Genomic DNA, 16,590 nt, shown 5'->3' with positions numbered 1-16,590 from the left:
GCATAAAAACCATGGGCAGGCTCGGTTCCACAGAAGAAACAGAGATGATGTTGATTTTTCAGTACAAAATATTAAATTTTCCCATACAAACCTGAAAGTTCAAATTTACTCATGTAAACGTTGCTTAAAAATTCTGCAAAAAATCATGGATGAGTTTTGGACCAAAACGAAGCATTTAAGACCCCAGGGTTTGAGAAATTCAAAAATGATCCCAAATCGACTCAGTCTAATGGAGCATATCAGAAGAATCGAATTGCGTAAAGGCAGTTTCAGATTACACTACAGCGAGTCTATGACAGGTGGAATCATGCGACCTATTATCGAAAAAACAATTAAAAAGAATCCGCGCTTTTAATTTCAGTCTTCGGAAACAAATCAAACCACGCAGATCTCCTGCCGGCTTGGATGCATCCAGGAAGGATGCATTACTTAGCGTAATTACACCAGTAATGGAGAGTAATCAATTGGAGTTTTGGCAGAATCTACTCGCCAAACTTGAATGAGATGGGTATTGAATTAAGTAGTTTCCACAATTTTTTTTTATCATTCTGTTAATTTTTTAAAGCGAAAAATAAAGTAAACAAAATCTAACGAATATTGTGTTATTGGAAATTGACTGAAATCGTCCATTTATGTTGATTTTTGTACAATCGATAAGAACAATTGACAAAAACACACATATGGGACAGCTTTGCGAGTATATTTCATATGGGACAGCCTTGCGGGTACATATATTTCATATGGGACAAACATGGTTTGATATTTTTTCCATATACTTTGGGAACAAACATGAACTGTGTATATTAAAGATCATGAACAATAAGCGATTTCCATGAAAAACTGAAAAATGATGAAAATGCATATGGGACAGTCTTGCGAATAGCGGCAGTTATTACTGAGTATATTTTGTAGAGTAATAAGAGAAAAAACAATCTAAAGCTAGCACCAACTATATCAGCAGAAATAATCGTGAGATTCAAATCAGCAAGGTTGATCTGTGCTCACCTTTCTCAAAACGTCAAATAATGAATCAAAACAGTTCTCGTAAGATCATGCCTAATGTCAAAGTACCATGATACATCACATCCGGTTCAGCCGACTCCCATATGAAGTCGTCTAGAAGTCACAACGTCAGTTCAACATCAAAAATTAGTCTTCAAGTGAATAGTAGTGTTTAAAGCTTTGAAGATATAATTTGATTTGACATCATCTGCATGCGGCCTGAACAAATAGGAATATCATCGCTACGAAACAGAAAATTCATCAGCTACATCGAAACCCGCATGAGGTAATTTTGATATAAACCCCAAAAAGCAATGCCTACACATCTCTATGATCAAATACAGGACACATCTTGATGTCGTGACCTAACGACCAGACGACACCAGTCAAGTTTGCCCGTTTGACGCTGAATCCCCAAAGGTAGGACTGCAACATAAAATGTTATGTGCAACATGTTAAACTAATATCCCATTTGCTCGAACGCATGTATAGACTGCTCTTGGAAGAACCGACAACACTAGCTGCGAACAGAGTGCTCACGAAGCTACAAAAGCAAAGGTAGTATACAAGTATTATATATCGGTTGCATCATCGGAATTTAATGCTTTATTCGTCACACGCATATTTAGATTGCTCGCAACAAGATCGTACCGAATCATATTGCATGATATTTCTATTCGGCAACACTTGCGCATCGCCCTTAAACTGGATTCGTGTCATATTTCCGAAAGGCTCTCAACAGAGGTAAATTTAGTAAGTATAAAGGGAAGAACGATGATGCTAACGCTTGCATTTCATAGCCTTTAATATAGACGCTGGACTTGACCAATACTGCTGTATCAGACCAAGCATATATCCCACACTGAGCATGTCACCACCACTAGCAAGAAAGTGCTAGAATCAGTATCGCATGCGTTGCGCTTTGAACGTCGGTCGAGTCGTCTAATCGGGAAACTAATCGTCGCCTCAAAAGGATAATCCTCGGGCTAGGTGTATTGTGTCGCTATTGGGAGAGATCGTGCATGTGCGGAAATTGTAGGCATTTGAAAGAATCGTGCTGTGAAATAATCGGAATCTTTATTCGAAGAGCTGATAGTGAAACGCCATTGGCATAAGTTGGGGCATTTGATTGAGAGGAAGTGTATTCCCATGGTGTGTCTGTGGCCTCACCAGTACCAGAGTAAAAGGGAAGCAAATGGAGTTGACCACCCTCCTACAGTGTGCGTATTGGATGAGGTAGAAGATACCACTACTAGGGCGGGAATTCAGTGGCCTTAAATACCTCTTGATAGTGTGTGGGAATAGTGAAGGGCAACCACCACACATCTACAGGCAGTAAGTTACGACCACTGGGTTATGATAAAGTGTGCATGAGAGCAGAGCAGCTGGTTTGTTTATCAACAATTGCCGACATCGATTACTGATTGTTTCATCAGTGATGACGGCTTGTAGCGGACCGAGAGAAGAGAGCCACATTGATGATCACTTGAGGCTGCTGTAAAGTATCATCGACCGAATCAAGAGATGATGATTGGAGAAATGATCGCACATCAGGTAATTAAGACTTAGTTGATTGTAAATATAAATAATGCAGTCTAGATTAAATTCCAATGCTTCAATCGCGATTTTATTGAATAATTAAGAGTCCGTCCTATATTGAGCGTTTATTTATTTTGAAAAGGCTTGAAAGCCATCCTTGAGGGTTATTTCGTTTTGGCACACTGATTCTTTCATATTGTGGTTAGCTAGGCAACACAGTACAGATCCCATTCAATTCCTTCACAAGTTCTACAGAATAGGTCTGTACGTTACATAATCCCGTCTTTAAGAGATATCGAAACAATCCCGTCGATTGATCTGGAAGCTTGTGATAGAGATCCGGTGAATAAGTATCATGGAAAAGAACGTGAAGATAACTGCCGTCACGCAAAACCTTGTGGAATAGTTCAGGGTGACCATGTAATTGTCCAAAATTTGTTACCGGGAAACAAACTACAGCCTAATTTTGCACTCACCCCCTACGAAGCCATAAGGAGAAAGGGGAGCCAAGTTAAGATTCAAGATGAAGATGGGAATACGTTTTAACGGCATACTGTACATCTCAAGAAGGTTTTGGCAGGTGGTAACAGTTCAGATATTCACCAGTGGTTTCCCAAGATCAAAAAATGCCATCAGATCAGCAAAGGCCATCAAGATCGGTTAATCTACCCCACTAGTACCAAGACTTCGTCCTCAACTCATAATCAACGCATAATCATATTTTAATTGTTGTCAAAACAAAGGGAGTTGTGGTAGTTTCTAATTTTCGAGAGTGATCGAAGTAATCGGGGAAGTCTCGATAGAATAGTTTTGGTTAGTCAGTCAAACTGGTCCGACTGAAATTAACAAAAATCCTTCAGTCCTTCAAGTTAAATATGAAGAAATGTTTCGTTTAATTTATCCGAAAAATACAGATCACAACAACATCTTCCAAAAAAGATCAATCGACTGATGCATCACCCGAAAAATTTATTAACGAACGCGCCGAAAATACTGCACGGAATTCAAAGAAGTACATACCTTGCGAAGATTGTATCGAGTGACTTTTCCTTCCTTGTTGGTAAATACCAACGGCTGAATCGGAACTTTACGATCGGCGATGCCTTCCTTGTCCGTTAAGCCGAACCTGTGTCGCTGGATTTCTGTGTACTTGAACGGTTTCGGCTTTCCACCCCAGATACCGAGATAGTAATCGGCTATCATCGAATGGAAATAGATAGCCATGTTCATGTTCTTGAAGTACCGTTCCTTTGCGGTGTCCCTAAACTGTCGGTGATACCAGTTCATAACGTTCACACCATCCGCTTCCCGTTCGCTGAGATAGTTCGGCAGATCGTTCCGTATACGCGTCCAAAGCAGAGGTGGAATACGGCGAACCGGCGGCAAGTGATACTGATACACGTCGTCCAGCACTCGATCATCTAGTGAAATCAAATCTTCCAACTCACTCTCGGAGAGGCCAGATTTGGCCGCAGTGATGTAAGCCAGAGCATGAAACACCAATATTCGGCCGTGCTGTTTCTCGATACGCTCGAACAACATCATGATACTGTCCATCACTGTCGATGCGAGATGCGTATCCTGGGGCCGGGTAAAGCTGCGCCAGCGGCAAATTTCGGCAAACACCAGTTTCACGAAAATCGGAAGCGAGCACTTGCCAATCGCGTTTGCTACCAATCGCCATTGATAATTGGACAGATCCCGACATGCGGTTGCCATCCACATCTTGGTCACCTTCATGGCCAGGTCCTCGCCCAGGGCAGTCACCTCGATGAAGTTCTCCTCGATGTCGATCATTCGACGGAGCAGATGGTACTCCTGCGATACCACCGGGTTTGATTCCTCCGCTGCGCACGATACGATAACCTGGGAAAATAACACTAATATGAGATTTTTGTTTGAAAATAACCGTTTGCTCACCATTTTTCCAAGCCAAAGCGATTTCATTGCCTAAAATCAGGCGTTTTGGAATCGACAAACTTGTTCAAATGATTTTGCTAATATACCCCACGGATTTCAATCCGGACTTTTGTAGCATCACAAAACTAAACAATCTTCTATAGAAAATAATAATCCATAACCACGAGTAGTCTGGCTTTCAATCAATCAATAAAACCCAAGCGCTAAGCTGATCGTACGGCTAACCTCATTAATATTGTCAGGCATATGGTTAGGTTACAGAATAATAAAAGTACATCGTCAAACCTTGCAATGCGGTGGAAGCCTTGTCGGCAACCAAGAAACCTTGCTAGCGTCCTGCGTTCCGGTTAACTGATCAACCGAATCAAGGAACAACAACAGTGGCTGTTGCGTGCTGGCATACGTCAGAAGTTGCTTGAAATGTGCCGTCAAGGGCACCAGATCATCCGGGATTTGATCGAACGGTAGCATGAAGTTGTACGAAATCTGAAACGAAAAAGCGCGAAACGTTATTGTAGACAATTGCATCGCAGATCCACCATCATTGAGCTGTCGTTTTTCAAACGCGCCTGTTGACAAATTGATATCAAGGTCGGCGTCAGGGCACTGGAGTCGGGCGTTGTTCCGAGGAACCGAATAATACTTATCGGTCGAACTTTAGCAAACCATTCGGTTGTGGTGAGTGCAGCACTTTTCGAGAGTAGCGATGTCTTGCCGCATCCTCCTTCGCCGTACAATACCAAAGGCTTATCACAGGGTCCCAGCATATACTTCTCGATTCGAAGCAATTGCTCTTCGCGACCATAAAATACTTTGACGGAGTTATTACAGGCATGCAGATGCTGCAAAATCTCCGTCACTATTTGTCCCTGGGCGCTGGAATCCTCTTTCCGCATTGCTCGATCGACCAATTTGATAATGTTTTTGTAGAAATGACTGATGAAATGATTGAGATATTCCTCGTGAGTTTCCACGTCCAAACCTTCTCTGCCGATCCACTCGATGGTGTACTTTTGCAGATTCGCAGCTTCGATGCGATTTGGAACGCGAACATCTCGTAGATCAGCCAGAAGCTTTGTGGCCTCCGTGTCAAGACTTCGGTTCAGAATATCTACATACAGCGATGCTTTTTTGAGATTTTGCAAATTGATGTTATTAATGTAGCGTAGATATGCCAGGGTGTGATCTTTGGTATTTTTCACATTCAGGAGGCCGTTGATGACTTCTCGCTCGGTGACTGAAAATAAATTACATACAATTAGGCGCTTTCTCAAAACATGGTTCGGCAAAAAAAACATTTTTTTGCATCGGGCTGTTTTTAGGTATGTCAACTTCAACTTACCAGACATGAAGTAGTTGTGGGTTTGATCCTTATCCAGTTTGCCCTGAGCGTGGAGAGAAGCTGCTCCTTTTCTGAATAGTTTCTGCATCTTGGTCATTGTGTCCCACCAAACGGCTTGATCCTCCGCTTGAAGTTTCGGTACACGCTAGAAAAAACCGGTTATCAGTTACCATTCTTAGACATCGATTTCAACAACTAACCTTATTATTAAAATTTGTCAATATAGATGAAATTGGTTGAAGAATGGATATCGGCGGTACGGCATTGCTATCTTTTTTGTACCATAAATCTAACAGCGATACGTCAATTCCCATTGCGGCCAAATCGTCACTGTATAAAATAATCGTTTCAAGTTCCTTGTTTTAGCTGAAATCTGTCAAACCAATTACCGTATCAATTGCAACTCCGAGGACAATATGTAGGTTGGAATCGGCCGGTAGCCATACTTCTGTCCCAGAAATACCACGAAATTGGGCCCCATCGAAAGTCGTTGACAATTCTTAATCTCTCTCATGCACAGCTCCGTGGTCATGTGATCATCGGTGGCCTCGTCACGGACACCCCAACGCATGTCGACGACCTGTGGGTGTGAAAAATATGCAAAATTTATGAACAGATGTTCAATTAGGCTTCAGCATAAAAGCAATTTAAAGAGCCGCTAATAATTTAGAATGTGAAGGATGAATAATGTATGCTTAGAAATAAACAATTTGAAAAAAAATGATTTAGATGAAATTTTGTTTAAAACAAAAGCTACTCCAAAACACAACATGGGGTAAAATGCCCAAGCATGTGGACAGAACGCACCATATCGAGGGATGATCATAAATGGAAAAATGTTTTACGAAATATGATAGTCGAAACCCCGAAAGTTCAACAACATGTTCATCGTATTTTTCATAATAACCCCACTTTGGCAATGAATCATTTGGCTTTGCTGAACCTGCATTGAAAGATACGCTTTTTAGAATTGGTAACTTTTCAAAACAATAAACAAAATCGTTCGTAGTTTTACTTATTACGCCCGCAAGTAGGCAATGAAATTCGGTAAATACGTTCGGTAAATAACCTGACATACATAGTATACTATGGAGGAAGAAAATGCTAGCCGTGTATATTTTTGTAATTGTACGCTTTTACATTACACACACCGACACTTTGTATATACCTATTTATACTGCGAGCAGTCGAACGGCAACAAACACCCTTTTCCGCTAAACTCTCTTGTTTCTCAACCGATTTCTACTAAATTTATAGATTTGGAAAGCTTGGAATGTGACTCGAATAAAGTTTTCATGGAAAGCATGTAATGTGACTCAAATATAATTTTCAGACAAAATGGAGCAACAGTCATTTTTCTCAAAGTTATTCAAAGTCGAAGAAATTAAATCGAAAAAATATGCTTCGGGAAAAAGGCTATATATCAGTTATTAAATACTCGAATAAAAAAAAATTCCTATTGTTAAATTCAGCACTTGAATCATTTTACACTCGGATTACGGAAATAAACACGTTGCCGAAAAAAATTGATTGATGAAATCATGATTGAACAAAATTAAAAAATCGCATGAGAAAGACTAATACAAAGTATACACGGAATCCTACTGATTTTTCAAGACTTCACCTCAGAGCAACTGAGTTAGAATAAAATTTGAAACATAAATTAATGAGCTACCATCAATACTTATCTGATATTCAACGTAAATTCAAAGACGATCCTTCTACATTTTGAAATTACGTGAAAAATAAAAAAGGCAACGTAGGACTTCCGATGAACCTTACTTACCAGAACCGCACTTCCAATAATGTGAAAGAAGCAGTTCAACTATGAACAATTTTTTTCAAATCTACCCTTGTATGCCCGAATTGACTTAATCATAATTCCCAGCCCTAACTTCTGTCCACTATTTTGACATAAGTATACCCGAGTTCAGGGTATCTCCAAACGACGTTAGGAAGGCGCTCCTAAACATCAATGAAGAAGATGCTGTGATTTTCTGGCGCTACCCGTGAGCATGCTGTTTAATAAGTCTTTGTAAACTTCAACGTTCCACATACTTGGAAAATTGTAGAGATCTCACCCATTCATAAATCCGGTAACGTTCATCTCGTGGAAAACTACCGAGGCATATGTATTTCAATCTGCTAGGCAAAATATTCGAGCTTTTAATTTTCAACCAAATAAGTTTAATCTCATCACGTATCATCGACAAATGTCAGCACGAATTCCGTAAAAAGAGATCAAACTTAACGAACATGATGGTGTACGCCCCATTCATCACTAGGTCTCGCTGTAACAAAAAACAAGCCCAATTATTGTAAATTCTTCAAGGCATTTGATTAATTGCCCCACAAATTGCTTATCGCTAAGCTTGAAAACATCGGATTTCTCAGGTGGTTAGTCATGTGACTCGAGTCATACCTTAAAGATAGAAAAACATTCATCAGGCAAGGTCATACGAAATCTCAAACCTTCGCCGTTCTTTTGAAGTACCTCAAGGGAGCCATTTGGGCCCATTGCTTTTTAATCTCTTTATGAACAACCTTTGTGCGCTGATTGACCCAGAGATAATCTTCTATGCTGACGATTTGAAAATGTATCTCTATGACAGATTATAATGACAGCTTATCACTACAGCAAGACCTCAATAAGCTTGTTCATTGGTGCCGAGTGAATGGAATGGAAGTGAATCTTAAAAAATGCAATAGCCTGACATTCGCCAGATGCAAGATTGAGATAACCCATTGTTACTGTGCGATTGATTTAGTACTTGAAAAGGTTGAATCATTACGAGATCTTGGAATGATCCTAGACTTATCACTGACGTTCAAGGAACATCTAGCCTTAAGGGGGGGTAGGGTCTAACGGGTATAAAAAAACACCATTTTCACGATTTTTTTCTAGAGCTATCGTTCAAACAAATGTATTCAAATTTTTTGCATTATACAAAGCATTGTTAAAAGAACAATTATGATTTTTTTCGTAGAAAAATATTGAAAAATGAGCCGGTGACGGAGCATTTTCGAGGATGCCTTTTAGAAAACAGGATTTGCGGTGGACACTATATCTCAGCACAGAATCATCTGATGTCAAAAAATCAGAGCAAAATATTTTTAATAGATGTTTTTCTGGACCCCAACGTTTTTATTTAACTTAAAAATATTTTTATGAAATTTTTGTGGCTGTTTGAAGTAAAAACTACGATTTTTCACTTAAAAATCCGCCATTTTCACCTCTAAAATCTCCCCAAAGTAAAAAAATCAAAAAAGAAAAACGTTGGGGTCTGGTATTTTATATGTAGAATATATGTTCCAAATTTGAAAAGAATCGGATAAATAGTTTTCAAATGACGATGTCCACGGACTTTAAAAATGCGCTTTCGAGAAAAACGCGTTTGAAGTTTCTGCTCTTGCTTTCTTGCAGTATTAGATAGGAGGAGATAAAGGCCTATAACTTCTACAGTTTTGCTTCAATTGACTTGAAAATTTGACACAACATTCTTGAAATGTTTTACAATAAGAAAATAAAAAAATAAAAAAATCGATTTTTTGAAAGTGTTAGACCCTACCCCCCCCCCCCCCTTAAGGCGCCCGCACAATACCCCGTCGGCCGTCGCGTCGCGTCAGCGTCGCGTTGACATTTCATTTTGGGGATACCATTTTTCGTTTGAGCCATCACAATGTTTCGTCGCGTCAATGAAGACATTGTACTAAAACGTAAAACTTGTTCTAAACAGCAGCGTTCTCCAGCGTCGACGTTTTGGTTTTGAAAAAATTCAAAATTCTAGCGCGTCAGCAGGATTTGAAATTTTTCTTTTTACGTTTTTTTTTGTCCAAGTTTTACACAAATAGAATAAAAAATCAAAGAAATATTCGTCCAATTTTTTTTCAAATGATATTCAAACCATTCAAATGATTAATCATTATGATATGGAGCCGTCACATCAAAATATCATTGCTGTACAAATGGATTTTCGGATTTGTAGTTTATCTTTCAACAATCTTTTAAAAGCAATACATTTAGAACTATATTTACATTTAAATTTACATATTTCCACTAACATTTATCCAACCTTTCATGCTTCCTCTAGTTTCATTTTTTCGTCAACACCGTGCAGTAGTTGAACATGATCTGGTCCGTTCCACAGCTTCCACTGTCGACCGATTCAGATCGTTCCCGCAACCGATTGGCTTCCAAAGATGCGACAAATTACTTGGAAGTCGATTCCTACAATGTAGCATACCTTGAAACAGAAAAGAAATCATTATTAATAAATCGGTTTGAATATTTCAGTATTATTTCAAATCTTTTACCTGTTGTATCATTTGATGTTGACCGAATTTTCCAAGGCGAATTTTCCATCTGTGAGGTAGCAGCCTTCCTCCAAGTACTGTAAATTCCGGCGAAATTGAACTGGGATTTGTTTCGCGACAACAAATCAGACAGACCAAACAACGGAACAAAATAAACGAATCAAAACAAACTTTTGGTTGCTATGATTCTTGACGCTGCATTGTGATGCAAAAATCGTCGTGCACGCTGGGCCACGTTGAACCATTAATGTTTGAAAAATAACCATAATGGCAGTTTTGTGGGTTAAGTCATTTTATGAGTTTTCACTGAAAACTCATAAAATGAGATTTCACAGAGAACTTGGATAATGGTTATTTTTCAAGCATGGTCGGAAAAGCAAAAATGGGACGAAATTAGCAGAAAATATTCGTTTTAAAATATGAATGGAATGGAAACAGAATTAAAGAAATCAATCAATCAGATTTTCAACAGATTTTTTTATATTAAACATTGATTTTTGATTGCCCTCACTGGTATCTGCTTGATGCTAGTAAAAGAGTGGTCTACTGGCACTACTAAGTTGCATTAGTGGAAGAAAGTTTAGCCGGCCGGGGGAATGATTGCTTCGGCACTGCTATCACAGTTACGGATGATGCGGTGCTGCCTTTCCTGCGATGTTCAGTTTCCCGCTCTTCTGTGATTCTAGTGCCGGTGATTCCCAGCATATTTTCGGAACCTTCTGATGCAGCAAACGTAGAGAGTTTCGGAACATTCTGTAATTAATTTAACATGGTTATTGATCTCGGAACAGTTGACAAAGATTTCCAAAATGGCATGTACTTACCCTAACATATGACGGCAGCTGGAGCTGTCTTCGGCGGGACTGCTGCTGCTTCCGACTCCAGATAACATAACCCATATTTGCTCCAACTTTCATCTGAAAATTTAATTTAAAAGAGAGTGACTTTGATGTTCAATCTGAAAACATTTTTTTTTAATTTAATTAACCGGTATTGTCAAGCAAAATACTTACAGTTTGTGTTATCTTTAATCTTAAATCTTTAAGGAGATTTATATAATCTAAGTCCAACGCGGAACCAGAAACAAAACAAACACTTCTGCGATTGCAAACATGGCGACTGTTTTTTCACGCATTTTTTTGTTGAATTTCAACCATAATCAAAAATTTCTTCATGAACTCGGAAAATGGTTAAAATTGAACAATTCATAACGGTTAAAAAACAGCAATTTTAGCAGTTCTACTAAAAATACCAAAAAATGTATGAAAAACAATCATTTCTGGTTAAAAAAATATGAGCGTGTGTGCGTCGCGTCAGCGTTTTAGTACACAACAACGACATTATTTCATATAATTTTAAGAGTGCAAATTTGTAATGTTAAAAGATGGTGCAATGACATTTTCTCTACATTATAAGTCGTCGACTAGAAAAGGTTGTTCTTAACCAAGGTCTTTCGATTAAGGTTATCTCAACCTCGCACGTTCAGTCATATTGATAAAAGTTTTGACATCTGGCTGGAACTGTTTTGCCAGGTGCCCAGATTTGTTTGTAAAACACAGACTTTCGACCCTTCGTCCAGATATTGATCAGACACAGATTTTGCCCAGATTTTCGCTCAGAGTACCCAGATTTTACAGACTTCCAAAATTGAGTGATTAAATCAATATTTCTGCATCGGATATGATCCGTAAGTGCCGGATTTTACCAGAAATCTCGCTAGTATGCATAATTCCCCAATCTATCATTAAAACTTAATTTTTGGATAAGATCCACATGGTACGCAATTCGAAAAAACCCAAATACAAAAACAAACCAAACCAACCAAGCATTCACTTGACGATTGGTCAAAGAGTCTGTTTTACAAACAAAGGCACCTGGCATCCAGCCAGCCAGCCGCCAACGAACAAACAGCTGTCAAATTTCGCCGCGTTTTATCCCCTTTGTCGCCTTTTTGTCACCAATGTGGTTACACCAACGTTCTTTGAGCCATAGCCGTTATAGGGTAACGGACTTATTTTGGACCGGGTACATATTTTGGACCACCTTTCCGCTTTTTTCCAATATTGCACTTAAAAATCATGTTAATCATGAAAATTTTGAACAAATATAGTTCAAGCTACTTCTTCTGATTCTAATCATATCTAACATTTCGTTTAAATAAGTTGATAAGGGAGAGAAAATTGAAAATAAAATTTTGATTTTTCACAGTTGGACCGAATCAAAGCCATTTCAGAAGAACGTGCCATTATTGGAGTCAACTTTCAAGAGGTTTTCTGCATAACTGTGATAAATTAAACAATTACATACATGTTCAAAGATCTGATAAAACACTTGAAAACAAGTTTTCCAGCCCGAAGAACCAAAAAAACTTGTTTTAATCTTAATTTGACCCATGTCGAAAATAGGTCCTACTGAATTCAATGGGGACTTATTTTGGACCACTCAACATAACCTTAATACTTAGGGGACTGCTAAATGTACAGGGACGTAATAAGACGTTGTACGACTATATGAAAGATATATGCACACTATTTCAATCACATATTGTAATCCATGTTATTGGCAACGGTTTGATAAGCAGTTGTCAAAAGCTACAGCTTAAAGAAGTTTAAAACATGAAACAACTAGACTTGCACCAAGTCCTTAGTTTTGATGCTTCATGAAAAATTATTGACAGTTTAGTATAAAAGTTATCACTATTCATGGTTGAGTTTTTAGTAGAAAAAAAACTTGGTTAGGTATAAGAGACGAAATATAAACCCGGAGGGGTTTGGAAAAAACGACCGCAAATCGGCAAATATACAACAAGTTTAATTTTTGTAACAGTTGAATTACCTCAGTTTATGTTTAAAAATTTTTAATAAAAATATATCCAACTATAGTTATACAAGTTTCAAAAATTGGAAGAAAATTTTAGAAATGTGTAAAAATAACAAGCGAAAATGTACTAAAATCCAGTTTTTCAGCCCCTGTGGTTATGCAATTGAAAAAAAAAACTGTTGAAAATTTTACTCCAACGATAATTTTTAATTTGGAACAAAAGTTGTTTTAAAGATGATATTTTGACGATTTTTCAGCGAAAAAAATCTGGCTTCTAGATGGTTAAAAAGATAGAATAATTCTCGCACATTTTTATCATTTTGAATCTATGTTTCCCACAGAACTGAAGCCAAACCAAATCAAATAAGTTTTTGGAAGTCAAAATGCCTCAATTGATGTCGCGGAGTTAATGATGTCAGACTTTCTTAACTTATCGTTTGGTCGCCTGAAGGAGATTTGCGTTTTGAAAATTGATCCCAAAGATAAGCCATTGGCCAGTGTTTAACACTGCAGAACAAATTTTGTCGAGATTGCAGTTTGCTGTCGGAATTTTTAAAACGTTTGAAACACGCTATATATCGGAGGAGTTTTTCTAGTTTTAACTCTATTCTTATCGAACAAATAAAACTTGACTACAAGAATAAGAAACAACAGGATTAACTGAATTATTTGCATAATTGCGCAACAATCGCTGTCGTAAATATAGCAAAATTAAAAAAAAAACTTATTTAGTTTAAGGGTGGTCCAAAATAGGTCCAGAGGGTGGTCCAAAATAGAAATCTGGCGGTCCAAAATACCAACCAGAGTAATTATCGAAGAAACGCGTTTTTAAGCTTAAATCTTGTTACATTGCAACAAACGACGATATATTTCGAAAGAAAAAGCCTTGATCTTCGTAATGAAAGGATAAAGCAGTCAAAAATTGTAACATGCACTTTTTTATTTCAGAAAATAGCATAGCCACTTCCCAAAGCGGTCCAAAATTGGTCCGTTACCCTATGCCACCTAAGTGCGTCGTCCCTCAGAAGATGTTTGATAGATGCCATGAGAGCGTCTTCACTCAAGTCCTCCGAAATTGCGAAAACCTCAACCTGATCGAGTAAGATGTTCAATGTTGTTGCATGCTTCTCGCCGCGAAACGTGCATGACCAATTGTGTACCGCTTTCGTCCATCTACTTTCATTGGCTAGTTCGTTGCTTTGCGGTTCTCTATAAAGATGTCTTAACAAAGCGCTCACTACTTCTCCTTGCCGGTTATTGTTTATCGGCTTCAACTTGTTTATCGCAAGTTGCACACTCTCACGAATTTTGTTAACCTTGTACGTTAAACCATCGACCCCTACATTTAGTTCACCTGGAGGTTTAATCAATAAAACAGTTGCGACCGGTAAATTAGTAAATTATTCACATCGTTGCACAGAATTCATCAATTCGCCGTTGACAGGTTTCTATGTTGGTTGTTGGGCTCATCACGTGCAAGGAATCAGTATGACTGAAGTTTTCCTGAAACAGAGCTCTTTATTTAAGAGTCATTTGACACAAGTTTTTCACATACCGTAAAAACACAATTCATATTGGATTTCTTCGGTGGATAAATTAAGAAATTCATTTTGAATTAAATTAATGACTAAACCAATCTCAAACATTCAATTAAACCTACTTTATTTTTTATTTACATAGTATTCCGTCTCACGACATAACTTGACGAACGTAATTCCTGAAATTCACTCGGTCCATGGCAACCGTTCTCCAATTTCTCGGGCAACCCACGTTCGCCAGATCACGCTCCACTTGGTCTAACTACCTTGCTCGTTGCGCCCCCGCTCGTCTTGTTCCTACCGGATTCGTAGCGAACACTTGTTTTGCAGGACAGTCGTCCGGCATTCTCGCAACATGTCCCGCCCAGCGTATCCGGCCAGCTTTCACCACCTTCTGGATACTGGGTTCGCCGTAGAGTCGCGCGAGCTCGTGGTTCATCCTTCGCCTCCACACTCCGTTCTCCTGTACGCCGCCAAAGATGGTTCTTAACACTCGTCGCTCAAATACTCCGAGTGTACGCAGGTCCTCCTCGAGCAATATCCATGTCTCATGCCCGTAGAGAACAACCGGTCTAATGAGCGTCATATACAGGTTACCCTTCGTGCGAGGGCCAAGTCTTCTCGACCGCAGTTGCTTGTGGAGTCCATAGTAGGCACGACTTCCGCTGATAATTCGCCTCCGGATCTCACGGCTGGTGTCATTGTCTGCGGTCACCAGTGAGCCGAGATAGACAAAGTCTTCGACTCGTCGCCGTCGATCGTGACCTTGGGGTTGGAGGGGGGGGGGGGGGGGGGAATTAAAACTATTAAAGTGACCAAAACTAAACAAGACTGATAATATTTTAAATTTGTGTTACATTGGGTTTTTTTAAGTTTAGAGCCGATTTTGAAGTTTTTTTTTGCTTCAAATTACGCCACGCCTCTTATGATTAAATTCTCATGTTTAGTCGCATGCTCTCTATCTCTATCTCCTTCTTTCATTTCCTTTCATTCATTTCATTTCCTCGTATGGTAAGACACGGTCATAACAAAATAGCTACACGAACTTGATTATAATGCTACATACACTACCGCAACGGAAGATTTTTTCATGAATCGAAAATAGCCGATTCGAGAAATTTTAAAAACCTTTATACCTAGGCAACGATCACAGACATCGGTTTGGCCATCCTAAGACACAAATCCAAAATATCACTCCAGCAACTTCTGGAAGACTTGACCGAACGCCAACGAGTCTTGGCAAAGCGTCTCTGACCGTTTCTGTACCAGTTTTCAAATTCCTGCCTGCGCAACGGTTACAAACACAAGCAAAATCGTTAAAAAAAAATGCTTCATAACACGAAACATTTAACAAATAGTAAAAGTAACATAGAGATAACAATTTGGTGATTAAAAAAGGAAGGAGAAGCAGCAAATCCGGTCTATTTGAGTTTTCGTGGAGTAATCATCCGTAGTTAACAGTCGAGTTTCTGTTCACATTACATAGCTGGATTGGTTCACATAGCTGTGTTGCACCGTGGAGACTCAACGACGATGCTTGGCAAAGTGTCGCCGTAGTAGACTTGATTGGTTCTGTGGAATGTGTTGTCCGAATCTTGACCTCTTTTTATTGAGGTGGCTGGTCATTGCTGCTTCCGGATTTCTGCTACGTTCTCGTTGAAATGTCTGGCAGCAATGCTTTTGTATTTTCGGTATGGGCAGGCCTCATCCATTCTGCGGAGACGCCTTAGTTGCTCGAATCCGGTTAAGTGTCGCTGAGCTTTACGATGGCTCGATTTGTCCTGATCGGCCAAGGTGTTTTCAGCGATAATGTGGTAGTTCACAGGCCTAACCTGTCGTCATAGCTGTGATGCCACGAGGAGATAGCCAGCGGTGATTCTGCTAGCTGCATTCGATGGTGGCACGATTTCTCCCGATCGGCAAACGGTGTTTTACGCGCGTAGAGCGTTGTGGTAGACAGATTTAGAATGATCTGTGTCATAGCTGGAACAATACAATTTCAGCAGTTTGCGACAGAGAGTCGATATAGTAGTAGCGACCGCCATGATGTCTACTCCGCACAACTTCTGTGCAAAACTTTGATCCGTTGGGTGATGGTGTCCTAACAGTCCTTTT

The 16,590-nt window shown here is 39.2% G+C and overlaps 1 protein-coding gene and 1 long non-coding RNA gene across 2 annotated transcripts in view; both read right to left on the bottom strand.

Moving 5' to 3' along the window:
• Positions 1-16,590, bottom strand: part of LOC129743849 (NACHT and WD repeat domain-containing protein 2) — a 56,898-nt gene that overhangs the window by 20,254 nt on the left and 20,054 nt on the right. Inside the window, exons 3-8 of the mRNA XM_055736057.1 lie at positions 6,193-6,383; positions 6,004-6,133; positions 5,804-5,948; positions 5,031-5,698; positions 4,747-4,947; positions 3,562-4,407 (exon numbers count right to left, since the gene is read on the bottom strand). Of these exons, the coding sequence (XP_055592032.1) occupies positions 3,562-4,407; positions 4,747-4,947; positions 5,031-5,698; positions 5,804-5,948; positions 6,004-6,133; positions 6,193-6,383 (2,181 nt within the window). The remainder of the gene's footprint in view (positions 1-3,561; positions 4,408-4,746; positions 4,948-5,030; positions 5,699-5,803; positions 5,949-6,003; positions 6,134-6,192; positions 6,384-16,590) is intronic.
• On the bottom strand, positions 10,697-11,377 carry LOC129743850 (uncharacterized). Its single transcript, XR_008736703.1, has 3 exons — positions 11,131-11,377; positions 10,942-11,034; positions 10,697-10,870 (listed from the first exon to the last, which is right to left on the bottom strand). It is a non-coding gene; the product is annotated as an uncharacterized LOC129743850 (long non-coding RNA).

Source organism: Uranotaenia lowii, chromosome 2 (assembly GCF_029784155.1).
Source record: "Uranotaenia lowii strain MFRU-FL chromosome 2, ASM2978415v1, whole genome shotgun sequence".
Classification (NCBI taxonomy): Eukaryota; Metazoa; Arthropoda; class Insecta; order Diptera; family Culicidae; genus Uranotaenia; species Uranotaenia lowii.
This window is presented reverse-complemented; position numbering and strand designations above follow the sequence as displayed.